We start from the raw sequence: 14,123 nt of genomic DNA on the forward strand, positions 1-14,123 counted from the left end.
TGTATTTATCATTTATTGGGCATGTTTCATGTGCCAACACATTGCTAAGCTCTAACATTACTGGACAGTGGCCTATGTAATTTGTCTTTAGATGGGAGATAAGGCCAAAGAAATGATCCAACAAATAACAGGAATTTCAAAATCTGCACTCATATACATGCCTTCCTACCAGCCTCCATACACAAACCTTCTTTGCTCCTTTCTAATGACAATCTCTCCTCTGAGCTACTATCTCTCCAACCTACAAAGGGGCACTGATCTAGCAAGTCTTTCTTACATTATCAACTTTTGCTTTCTACTAGATCATTCCCATCCATTTACAAATGTCCTGTTCTTTCCTCCATTTTGAAAGAAACGTCTCTTCACTTGAGCCACCCAATGGTTTTAAAAGTTATTTCTCAAGTGACTACTTTACTGGAAGAAACCCTTAAGTTGTTTTTTTTTTTAATTTTTTTTTTTTCAACGTTTATTTATTTTTGGGACAGAGAGAGACAGAGCATGAACGGGGGAGGGGCAGAGAGAGAGGGACACACAGAATCGGAAACAGGCTCCAGGCTCTGAGCCATCAGCCCAGAGCCCGACGCGGGGCTCGAACTCACAGACCGCGAGATCGTGACCTGGCTGAAGTCGAACGCTTAACCGACTGCGCCACCCAGGCGCCCCAAGAAATCCTTAAGTTTTTAAAGTTTTTTACTTGGTGTACTTGGATTACCTGCAGTTACTGGCAAACTTACCGATTATCCATGGCTTTTATTTCATTTTCTTTTCCATTACTGAGCATTCTCAGAACAATGTTATATTACAGAGAGAGTAGTGGGCATGTGTACTTTATTGCTAACACTAATAAGGATATTTCTATTGTCTTATGACTAAGTGTGGTAATTGGCTATTAGTTTGATAAAGATATTTTTAATCGTGTTAAGGAAGAATTCATTCTATTCTCTACTTATTGCCTTAAATTTTAATTCAGATTTAATACTGAATTTTTATCAAATGCCTTTTGGTATCTGTTGAAATAGTTCTGGATTTTCTCATTTAACCTATAAAGATGACAAATCACATTTAAGGTTAAGGATAATGAGAACAAACTATGTATTATTTGTTTCTACAAAATAAATATAGCTTGAGAGTCATGAAGTTTGATGATAAAATGAATACCTATGAAGTCACTGCCCAACTTAAATACATTAGCAATGATCTATCTAACCATGTGCTCCACACTTATGCCTGCCTTTCTCTATCAAAGGTAACAACTACTCTAACTTTTATGATGATCATTCCTTTTTTTGCTTTCAATAATTTTATCACATGTGTGTATACTTATACAACATATTAATTTTGCTTGTTACTAAGCTTTATAAACATGCTGTGATGCCATCTGCAGTCTTCTGCCCACATGAGTTTTTTCTGTTGTATACTCTTCCACTGAATCAATATGCAGTTTATCTCTATTAGTTTGCCATTATTCTTAATTAGTGTGAACAAAATTTGGCAAAAGGAGCTTCAAATTCCCTAAATGTTAATAATTAAAAGTACCAACACACATAAGTATTCATAAGTTAACCAGTATTTTTAACAGTTAAAAAAAAATAACTCTTTAAATATAGCTTTGTACCAGAATTCCATCTGTAAATACACCTTTCTTCCTTCTTACTACTGAGTTTCCAAGTATAATTAAATCCTATAAAATGTCCTTTGGAGTTGTTTCTTGAAAATCCTTTTGTTCCAAATTCTCAGATGCCACTGATTCTTAGAAAGCTCCATCCTGACAGAATGAGGTATGGATTATTACCTAAACATCTCATGTATAGCATGTCCCAAACAAAACATACCCCCTGTGCCTCCTGTCTCAATCTGGTTTTTTAATCTATTTTGGGTTTGTATAATAGTCTCATCATCCAACCAAATATTCACCATAAATATGGAGTCTTGACTCCTGCTTTACATCCTTCCCAAATAAAAAGAATAAGTCAGGGAGGTACTGAATATGCACGTTACAATGTAAGTCTGACTACATGGTTCCCTGGCTAAAATTTTTAAAAAAGAGGATAATCTCCTGCAGTGCTTTTTTAAACCATAGACTGTGACTCACTGGTGGGTCATGACATTAATTTAGTGGATTGTGACTATGATTCTTTTAAAATGAAATAGAATAGAATATATCAAACTACACAGATAATAAATATTGTGCTGTGAAACTTCTGTTTCAAGTTAGGTGAATGAATACACTTATAGTGTAAAGGTTCATAATGTGAAATGTTTTTTCTTACCATGAATTGTTTCTAAATGTGTTTGAAAGCAGTGACTGCAATAGGTTCCACCCAGAAAATAATGAAAATTGTGAACCTTCTCCTGAGAACAGAATGTACATACACACCTTTACATAGACATATTCTTATCACGTTCTTCATTATAGTGAACGTAGCTATCATAAGAAAGCCTAGGGAAAAAATTTTTAAAGTCATGATTTCCAGACCTCATCACAGACTCTCAGGAAATTTTATAAATAAGAAGCATTGATCTCCAAGGTAAAATTAAAATTCTTTAAGAAGGTGGGAACATTTGATAAACCTGTTTACCACTTTGCTCATGCTGAACTATTGGACTGAATGGCATTTTCTTCCTCCTCTGATCAGCCAATTCCTGGTAATCCTTCAAAGCCCAATTCAAACATTATTTCTTCTCTGAGACCTTCCTGATTTTTGCTCTTCCTCTTGCTGGTTGGGGAGGTGCTCAACAAATGTTTACATGAATGAGAGAATGAATAAAATGCTTGGTAAACATTTATTATAAGCAGGTGAGGATCACTGTAGTGATGAGAACAGGCTCTGGAATCAGATGCTAGAGTGGACTGTAGGCTCCTTTATTCACTAATTTGTGTGAACTTCAAAAACTAACTTCAGAGCCCTGATATGTATACACACCAGGAAAATGAAAGTATCTGCTTCACAGCATTCCTGTGAGGATTAAACTAGAGTAATATATGTAAAGTGCTTAGTATAGAGTACTTAGTACTAAATATTTATTGTAATAAATATTAATTTTAATTGTAATTATTGAAAAATAATTCAAATCTAAATTTGTTTTCAAAACAAGTTACTTTTATAAGTAAAGACTTTTAGCTTAAAAACAAATTTGAGATTTTAGCTTCAAATTTTTGTTCCTTCCAGTTTAATTTTTTTTTATTTATTTTGAGAGAGGCAGAGAGAGTGAGTACATGCACAAGTGGGGGAAGGGCAGAGAGAAAGAGAGAGAGAAAGAGAAAGAAAAAGAGAAAAAATATGTAGGGTTGGATCTCAAGAACCACGGGATCAAGACCTGAGCCAAAATCAAGAATCAGACACCTGACAGACTCAGCCACCCAAGTGCCCCCGTTCCAGTTTAAATCACAATTCAAGAATGGTTGTAAAAATATACTCTTCCCCGTAAATTCTCCAGATTATCTAACACAGGGAGCTAACCATGGAAGCTAGTCAAGGGTGGGGTCAGAAGAGAAAACTTTTGAAAAGATTTTATTTAGATAAAATCTTATCACACAACACACAGACACTAAATACTTCCACTGCTCTGCTGTAATTCACTGAGTCTACAATGCCAGCAATTGTAAGACTATTTATGATTTTATGTGCTACCACATAATATAAAATGCTGACAAACTTTGACACAATACTAAGATGCCAATGAGATGCATTCCAATTCCAAAGACATTAAATGTTAAAGAAAATCTCAAAACACTGTTTGAAATAAGTCTAGGGCTTGGACATATTCTACTAAATTGTTTTTCTTGCTTATTTAAATTTCGACTTTTAAATAAAGCTCTTATAAGCTCATCTTGTATGCCTAGAATAGTGTCTTGAACATAGTAAGAGGTCAAAAGATATTTAAGTAATGCTCATGATCCAAATTTAGGGGTGGTTTGGCTGTAAGAACCACAAGGTATTATAGAATGGCAAAATATTATTTTCCAGGCTTAAATGAGTGCTATTTAAAAAGAAAAATTAACATTTATTCATTTTTGAGAGACAGAGCATAAGTGGGGGAGGGGCAGAGAGAGAGAGGGAAACACAGAATCTGAAGCAGGTTCCAGTCCCTGGGCTGTCAGCTCAGAGCCCGACCCAGGGCTTGAACCCACAAACTGTGAGATCATGGCCTGAGCTGAAGCCTGATGCTAAACCACTCAGGCGCCCCAAGTGAGTGCTATTAAAGTGACAATTTCTGTAACATAGGTGACTCAACTTCACAAGTTTCAGTTTTTGGTGGGAAACAAAAAGGCAAAGCCATCAGTGGCAGACTTTATTGACAACCAGATGATGTCAGTTAGGAACAAGAGCTGGCATTTCAAAGTCCTATTTACCTTTGTCTACACAGTATCTGCTGTGGTGCCTGGTACACAGTGAGTATTCATAAATACTTATTGAATGCAGACAGTAAGCTTAACTCACTGCTAAGAATGCAATTTATGGTATTTGTGGCTGCTTCAGATTTCAATCATAGTTCCAATTGCTGCTTTCCAAAGTAACTGCAGTTTGGTGAAGGACAGAGCAGAATGCCTTCATTCCTGTTTGTCATCATATTTTGGGAGGCTTGTCCTGCTGTAGCCTACATTTGAGTCTGTGTGAGGGTGTGGTAAGCAAGCACTTCGAGATAGTTTCTGCAGGTACCACAAAGTCAAAGTCATCTTCCCACCCTCTGCCATCCTGCACTCTTCCAGAGCAGGGGATGGGCCTGGAGCCTGGTGCCTGTAGTGTTACCCAGCCATCATGTGAGGCATGGATGGTGAATTTAGCTCACTGCTCTCCTTCTTTAGAAACCCTGAAGCTAGTTCTTATCTAGAAGAAAAGGAGGGCAGAGGTGTGGCAGTATAAAATATACAAATTGGTCAATTTACAATAGCTTCAAACTGTGTCTGATTCAATTATTGCGTGAAATAAAATAAGTTTCTACAATGTCAGCCCATATTCCTGGTGAAATGAGATTTTATATAGGTATAAGTTTTATGTCATATATTATATGATATGTAAAATTATAATGTTATATATAATATAATCTTATATATGGAAGTTAAATATTTCTTTCAAATTAAATTATTGTATTAATGTCTTAGTAAATTAACACATGGTTGAAGAGTTATAATTCAATCAAATATTAAAATGCTATCTATTCATGTCAACCACTGTAACATTAAAAAGATTAAAGCACAACTGCCATTACAAAAAGATATAATTTTAACATCCTTCTAGTATTAATTACACTCAGAGCTGAGTGTATAAAGGTAGTTGTTAGTCAGCAACCTTTGAGCAGACTGACTAAACACAACCATTGGCCAAATCAGTGGGCTAGCCAAACCAAAAACAGCAGGGGAAAGCAGTCAGAGTACAGGCGTATCATCTAAGAAGGAATGGCAGTGTTGGGGATTTATTTTTATCTTTGCTGCTGTTTCAAACGGATAGTTATCTTTGCTTCCCAGGTATCAAGTACGTTAGAGAAGGGTAGTCTGCAGAAAGCATTTGTAGGTGGGTTGAAATTGCCTACTAATTTCAAATACTGTATAATTTAGTTTTTCAGACCTGATCTCCCCAGCCCCGCAAAGAAAAATAAGCAATTGACAAAGTATTTCTGAATGCTTACAAGAAAATGCAACCCTCTGTTCTTTAGGGTTAATGACTCTACTGCAAGAGTTTTATAGCATTATTCAAGCCTTTAAAGTTAGCAGTTAAATGCTGATTTAATCTTCAGAAGGTCACAGTGCCTTTTGGAAGACATACATTTTAAACTTGTTTGGCTGGCTGTTCCTTGTTCATTCCTGGAAACGCATGTGTGACTCACTATTTTACAGGAGACACTACATGGTACTTACAGAAAATATTTTCTATTTTCAGGTCTCCTCTTAAAAATAATTTCTAGGGGCGCCTGGGTGGCTCAGTCAGTTAAGCGTCCGACTTCAGCTCAGGTCATGATCTCACAGTCCGTGAGTTCGAGACCCGCATCAAGCTCTGTGCTGACAGCTCAGAGCCTGGAGCCTGCTTTGGATTCTGTGTCTCCCTCTCAATCTGCCCCTCCCCTGTTCATGCTCTGTCTCTCTCTGTCTCAAAAATAAATAAAAACATTAAAAAAAATAATTTCTAAATTATGTATGCTAAACTAGCTTCTATTTTCTAAAGCCTCTGGGACTGCTGATTCTGAAGTAACCAATTTTATTAGAAAATTTTGGAACATTCTCACAACAAATACTGAAGTCTGGAATCCTATTTACTGTGACAAAGTTAACATTATTTCTCATTGCCCTGGGGTAGCCATTCCCTGGACATGAGTCCCTGAGGCTGCAGCCAAGTGCACTCTGCAAGGCCACCAAAGGCCCATGGGATGTGGCCATTATTTGCCATTGAAAACCTTGCCATTTCAGTTTTTATCTGAATGATACCACAGATTTACCTTTTTATGTATATGTACATAGATTTTAGTAGGCCCTCAGGAATTTTACATACCTATCACCAGGATGTGATATTTTGCATTTAATGAAATCTTTGTTTAAAATGCTGATTCATACCAATCAGAAATATACACAAAAGCCCTATTTCCGACAGTACCATTTATATAGAAGTTCTGAATGGAAGGTTCTGGATAAGTCCTACATTATTAATTCTTTCCTGAGTATTAGTGTACATGTGTTTGTCAGACTCTGAGTTCCCTGAGGGCAGAACCCATGTCTTACACATCCTTGTATCTTTGCACACTAAGCACTTAGCAAAGTACTTGGCACCAGTAAGGACTGAAAGAATGTGCAGTAAATAAGAAATAAATAGCACAACAAACCTTTTAGCACAACCATTGATTAGAAATGTGTTTAAAATTAGGTTAGCACATAACTGCAGCAGTGACAACTGCCATCACTTAAAATCATGAGTTCAGTTGCTCCCAGTGCCTTTCCTCTCAAAGCTGTACAGTATACTGGGGAGAACTTCCCCTGATGGTGTCAAGACATACACCGTAACTATGCTCTGTCTCTGTTGCATCTTTAGACAGGAAACTTTCAGCAAACATAAAAATACAGAGTGTAGTTTTTAAAATTTCACTGGAACCAACACTTTTGGAAATTTTTCCCCTGCTACATTTGCAGAATCCAGCTAAAATACAAGATAACTGTATTTCTATATTTCTATAAAAATACAAATGATTTGTATTAAAGCTTACCTGACAATCAGGAGATGGCTTTTGGAAACCAGGTACATTACACCAACACAACTCTCTGAACATTATAACTTAAAACACCTTATTACTATAGCCCATGTGAATCTTTCCTGCTACCTTTTCTGTTCAATTAGAATAATCTATAGAAATTTATAATCCTAATAAACCTTTAGTTATGAGTTTCCTAGGTATCATCAGAACTGTGAGGATAATTGGTTGATCCATACCCTTCAGAATCCACAAGGCATTTTTGGCTGATTTATTCAGGTCCTGATATTTATGAGTTTAGAAATCATACTCAACTGCTCCCATAGATATTTCCTCATCTTTCTGAATCCAGAAAATGCCTTCAATGACCACTCAATTTACTGAGCACCCTCTTCCACTAAGAGAAAGGGATGAGATGGATTGTGAAAGACACAATTTACATTTTTTTATGATATAAAAGCTGCAGGCCAACTGCGGTGATAAAAACCTAGGTAGTCAATGGTTCTCAGCATTTTCACTCCTTAACAGCATACTGCTATAGTTTGTTTAATGTTCCAGGCTACATTTATTTAGAGGAAAATTCAACCTTAGAGAACATGTTCAGGCACAAAAATAAATATGCTTAAAAGTTAACCTGCCAAGACCTAAATTCTGACCTTCTAAAGACATTACTGAGGCAAGAAAAATCCTATAATTAGTTACTAGGAACAGCAATAGCCACGCCGTGCTTAGCATCAGGGAAACGAATTACTCTTAACACTAAATGTTCACTTTTGAAATGATGTTTTAACAGTACTTTAGTTATGTTTCAAATATGCATATATTTGACACTACCATGATAGTTCATGTCTATTTCCAATCACATATGATGTAAAAAGACTATAAATTTCTTAGATTCGCCAAATCCTTTCTAGGAAAACTTTCAAAGTATCTGAAACACTGTATTAAAATATAACTAAAATTTCTCATTACGAAAAACTATCTTTTGTGGGAAATCTAAATTTAAACCTTCTTAAAGCCTTCTTAAAAGTTCTAAATATTTTCCACATAGGAAAACTGTAAGCATACTTCTTCAGAGCTTTTAAAGAAATCAGCACAGGCAATGTTAAATTATCATGGCTCTCGAGAATAACAGAGGAGCACTGTACATAAGACCCTCACATTTGTGGCTCTGCGTACTCCCTGTAGGCTGTGCCAACCCACTCTCTCCCCTGTAATGACTCTTTGTTTTTACTAAGTCCCAAAAGGCTGGTGAGAGCTCTGCAAAGAGAAGGGGGGGAAGGGTGGATGGAATGCAGCTGCAGGCTCAGAAACAATGCTGAGTCCATATATTTTGTTCCCAGTTAGAATAATAAAAAGGGGGCCACGGGTGGAGGTGGAGGGGTAGAGGAGACAGAAAGCAAAGTAAGCAAGGTAGGGCCAAGTATTCCATTGCTCTCAGTCTACACCCTCCTGCACCAATACCCGACCCAATCCAATAGCCATTTATTTGGATTAAAAAAGCTTATTTGTTAAAATTCAAACACCATTAAGATTTAAACCTATCAGTCATTTACATCTAAGTTATCTTTATCAGTGAACTACACCCAGGCAAGGAATGGAGTAAGGAGAGAGAATGGAGCTAGCAAAGATACACTGTGGAAGCCTAGGAAAGCTTGGGGGAGACAGGTAGGAGAATTCAGAAAAGGATGTCCAAGTTCTCAAATAAAAACAGCCACTTTTGCAATGGTGCCTGGGGCCTTTTTGGGGGCAACTGGGATGCCAGAAAAAAAAAAAAATTCTTTCGAAGACTGCTAAAAGCTGCATGTGCCTGAATCAAGAGTTTGGAAGGCTGCACATGTTGGTTCCTCATTATTCAGTCTAACTTGATGCCTCCCTTCTAAGAAAATGTTCTTGTCTTGCACTTCCCTGGCCTTCATGTCCTGATTGGGAAAACAAGGAATTAAGGGAAGAGGCTGATCCCAAACAAGGTAACAGCTGCTAGTGAGGGAAAAGCAGCTCAAACGTTACTCTCTTCTCCCAGGTCTTGCCCTCTCATCTCAGATAACCTTTTATCTGAAAATACTTGGATCCCTCCAGGGCTCACAGACTCAGGCCTGCCTCTGGAACACCCTTTCAGATATTAGCGATACCATTAAATTTTGTGAGAAAACTTAAGAAGCCTTAAGTAAACAACCAAAACCAATACCTCAAAAATAGAGTCAGCAGGTGCTAAAGACCACCTATGAAGCTATAAAACAAAATTCAGAAGAATGCTAATAATAATTAGGATCCTATTCATGAACACTCAGTTACTAGGCAGAGAAAGAAAAACAAGACTTCATTGTAAAGCTATCATGTAGAAGCAAAGCTCTGACGTCCACACACAAACACCTCCTTGAAGTTAGCATTACTTAGAAGTACTCTTAGCTGGTATTGAATGATATAATTAATCTCTTGACTCTTGAAATGTTTTCAAGTTATAAAGTTTAGAAAGACTGTATTTACATTGAATTTTTGCATTTTGTGACAAACAAAAATTCACAAATGTAGATCTACAATCTATTTATAAATGTAGGAATACGATCTCTCTCCCTCAGCTTGCACTTTTTTTCTATAGCTCTAAAATCCATTTACAGATATTCCAAATCTCCATACTATAGTCAATATATAGACACAAATTCAGAAACACATATTAATTTAAGGGAATGGATGATTGAGTCTTTATTATTAAACATTAAAAGTAATAATTTTAAAATAATACTGAACACTCCTGTAAAGTTTATCATCCAACATAAACATAAAATTCATAGATATATTTTATTAGGAGTTTATTATGCTTTTAAATGCAACAACAAAAAAAAAGACACAGTACTTTGCTTATTCTGTGTACTGGAAAAACTCAAATTTCTTTGTACATTTTGTTTCTTAGTATGTATAATCCAAGAAATTAAGTCTACAGATAGCAAAAATTCACTAATAATAACAATCATGTATGTAATCAGAACTTGCCTGAAATTAATTCCTCTTATGTTTGGTCAATTGTGGTAAAAGAAACAAACAAACACACAAACAAACAAAACGTTTCTCATAATACTGACTCATGTGTTATACTTCGAAACAAGGTAAAAAAAAAAAATCCTATTATTCATGATTTAGGGGGGAAAAACTACTCTCAATAAGTCTCTGAATTATTTTTTAAATAAATCAAGAAAATATAATTCAAGTGTATTAAAGGTGTCAGAAATTTACATTTAGTCATAAAGTTCACAAAATATGAGTGATCTTATATTAAGAGGCACAAATGAAAACAAATTTTAAGAGTTTCAATATAATAGTATGTGAGAAGAATATTAGATTTTCTTGCTACATCAGTAAGAGTACTCACCCCTTGGAGCCCTTGGAACTGAATTGAAGGTCGAAAAGGAATTAAATTCTATTAAAAGAAACATAAGAAAAAAACAGGTCAACCTTGGTTATTGTGTCACAGAACTAAATGTTTAAACTTTAAATCTGTATATCTGGTCAGTGCTATAGTCTGTGAAAGTATCTTTTCATTATATACTTAGTTTACATATCATCATATTAAAATGCCTTAATGAACAATACCACACACACTGTTGACATTTCTCTGAATCACACAACCACAGGTACATTTTGGCAGTGTAGTCAGGTTTTTTTAAATGACTGACACAATTTGGCAAAAAATGATGGCTACACTAACTCAATGTTACATTAAAAAAACGTATCTTGCTTAGTTTCTAAATATGTTTTTAAAAGGGGTAATGAGAGGGAAGAGCTAATTGGAAGAACTTTATAAAACTCTAACAGGATGCTATAAATGTAAAATTGAAGTATTTGATAATGAACTGTGGTTCCCAGGTTCTCACAATTTACCAGAGGTTACTTTCTACTTGAGGGTCAAACAGATGACCAGTTTTCTCACAAGGTTTTCACCAGGAGAATATAATTTCTAGAACAATTTTTTTTTATGAGCTTTGTCCTCCTCATAACTTTAATATTTTATCATAGAGTTGTGTATTTAGAAGAAATGCGGTAATTGTGAATATCTGCTGTAGTCTCAGGCACGATTTCCTGTATCCAAAGTCACCAGTGTGTTTCTCTACCAGAATGCTTTTCCGCACTCATGTGAGGCTAGTTTTAATTTCCTCCTTGACTCTTTGCAACCCAGAAGCTGTCTTCAGCTCACCACTGGAATTTGAAATTCTCTATCAATGTCGTCAGTTCTTCTTGGTCAAACAAATGCTAACTTCTCTCAATTTTCAAATCGCTCACTTCTCTTTTGGAGATCACAACTTCCTTACACTTAGAGACACCAGTCCTCCTGGTTCTTTTATTATGTCTTTCATTTCAAAAGCAGTACTCTTTGCTTTCCACTTTCTGGATCCACTCTCCCTCCTGGAGGCTCACCTCACCTGTTTGGTGATGACTTTGAATCTCTATTCCTCAATTCTCTTCTCTCCACAGCCTAGTACTTATTACTGCCCACGAACATTTTGCATTAGAAACTCTTAATAACAGCAACACTGGCAAACTAACTTCCCTTCCCCAGCCCTCCCTCAACCAAAATGGCACTGGTTTCCTACTTTTCTGGCAAGGGTACTTCTATCTTTTTGGTTCTCTGGGTTCGTAACGTTAAATTTAATTTCTAGTCTCTTTTCCCTCACCCCAACCATATTCTATTAGGCCATTATACACTGCTAGAATTACAGAATTTTGAATCACAGATAATACAGTCAAGGCGTATCCCCCACCAGCCCTGCATCCCATTAATAACTAAATTGGCACCAGAACCCAGGACTCAATCCTATTTTGCCAGGCTCTTTTTTTTCTACTACCTTGTGCTCCACACACATCTGCTATGGGAGATTCAAGAGTATGAGGGCCCATTCCTTCATGCCAGAGTTCACAATTTAGTTGGGGAACATGTGAGAGAATGATTAAATACTAGGTTAAGTACTACTAAAAATTCTCAAAAAAGGAGAAAAGGATATGGGTTAGAAGAAATACTAGAAAAGACAAAGAGCTTATGGAAAAGATGAATCTTAGGAGCAATTTTGAAAAAAACAAATTCAAGGAAAGGGAGTGTCCTCAACAAAAAAGCAAGGACACAGGAATGGATAATGTGTGAGCAAAGGGCAGGTCTCTGTGTGTATACAGAGTTCTTTCACACTTGAAATACAATACAAAGGATGAGAATTGGACCTGCCTAATCTTTCCTTGACCTCAAAATTTGTCTTCAGTTTTAGCTTCTATACACTACAGAATAAATAGGACAGTAATTTAAATTTCAGATCTCAGGATTTCAAAAGGTTTATCACCCTGTGAAATAACCCTGCCCTAATCTCCTCTATTACTCCCTCAGGGATGGTCTTTAAGTCTTGCCTTTGACAAGATAAACAATTGGAGGGGCTTCTAATTTTTGGAATAACAAAGTGAGTTGCTGAAAGAAGTGTTTCAGGGAAAGCAGCTCTTTCCGTCATGTGTAAGAAAGAGAGAGAGAGATGGATTGAGGCTAGGGAAAAAGATTAGACATCAGTTCCAGGGGATGCTTTATTTAGAAATACTCTGGTGATAAAGGCCTAAATTAGTATGACTTCATCCACAGCAAACGAGATGGTGGAATGAGCAGACTTTCCCAAGGAAGAATGATAAAATGTGCTGAAAGCTTGAATATCAGGCACCAAAGGAAAATGAAGCAAAAGTGGCTTCAGGAATCTGAATCTCTGGCCAGTCAGCCCCAAATTCCCTCATATTAGGCTCTTAGTCTCTGCTTTGAAAACCCCCGGACTGTTTCAGGTCCCTACCACTGAACACCTAGATAAAGGCCTTCCTTCAATTCCTTCCAAATGCTGCCCATCATTCAAAGAACTAGCAGAAGCTCTCTGGGATACCATCTCAGCATAGCACACAGGCTGCAGTGGGTTCCTTCTCAGTGGGCTCTATCAAAGCAAAGCAAACTCCTCCACTTGGAAAACAGCCTTTCCATCTACAGGACCAACCAGTTTCATCTTCCACTTCCTCTCAACTGTGCCTCAGCCACTTTTCTCTTTCTTTTTCTTTTTTAAGATTTTATTTTTAAGTAATCTCTATACCCAACATGGGGCTCAAACTTACAACCAGGAGAGCAAGAGTCACATGCTCCACTGGGCACGCCAGCCAGGCACCTCTTCCCCTCTATTGTTACCTCCTTCCTTTCTTTCCAGATGGCATACCTTCCCAAACACTGTTTTGTCAATCCATAGTAATAACGTATTTAACATTCAAGTTTCAGCTAGGCCTTCCTTTGGATAAATCAGGAATCAAAGACTCAAATGTATTTAAGGACCCAAGGCAGATAAATGTGGAAGAGACAATGTCATGCAACAAGGAGTGGCAAGTACCGGGAGAATAAATGCCCATCTCAGAAAGGATTCAAATTTTAAAATGTTAAACCTTTCCTATTCAAACCAAACACTGATGCCACCATTTTGCTAACTCTGAAATATGCCCACTTTGAGCTAACTCTCATAAGCTGTCGTTTTTCCAGATGCCTGTGCCTAGTAGGGTTCCAAAACATTGGGAGGTGTATTATTTTCATAGGCTGCTTTACTCCTGGTTGTTATGATACAGAGGAGTCTAACACATATTTAACTTATATGTATTTACATTATGCTCAACTAAAAAAAAAATCTATTGTAAAATCATTTTGGCCATGTTCCTTTTATACTACTTTATAGCAGTATACTATTATACAGATATATTTTACAGGTTACTATTCATGATTATATAGACAATACAATCACACTTTACATCCATTTGGGAACTTTCAAGAGTAATTTTGACTTTAACCAGTTTTTGTTTCAGGACTTGAATTTAGAACCTAACCTCCTGACATACGTATAGCTGTATCTGTCTTGCATGATTCCTCAACAGAAATGATAACTTTCGTTTAGTTTTGTAATGCG

At 36.5% G+C, this 14,123-nt stretch overlaps 1 protein-coding gene across 1 annotated transcript in view; it reads right to left on the reverse strand.

Annotated features, from left to right (window-relative positions):
- ELL2 (elongation factor for RNA polymerase II 2) overlaps positions 1-14,123 on the reverse strand; it is a 73,762-nt gene that overhangs the window by 45,201 nt on the left and 14,438 nt on the right. The window contains exon 2 of the mRNA XM_047839001.1: positions 10,544-10,591. Coding sequence (XP_047694957.1) covers positions 10,544-10,591 — 48 coding nt within the window. The remainder of the gene's footprint in view (positions 1-10,543; positions 10,592-14,123) is intronic.

This window comes from Prionailurus viverrinus, chromosome A1, assembly GCF_022837055.1.
Source record: "Prionailurus viverrinus isolate Anna chromosome A1, UM_Priviv_1.0, whole genome shotgun sequence".
In the NCBI taxonomy this organism is placed as follows: domain Eukaryota; kingdom Metazoa; phylum Chordata; class Mammalia; order Carnivora; family Felidae; genus Prionailurus; species Prionailurus viverrinus.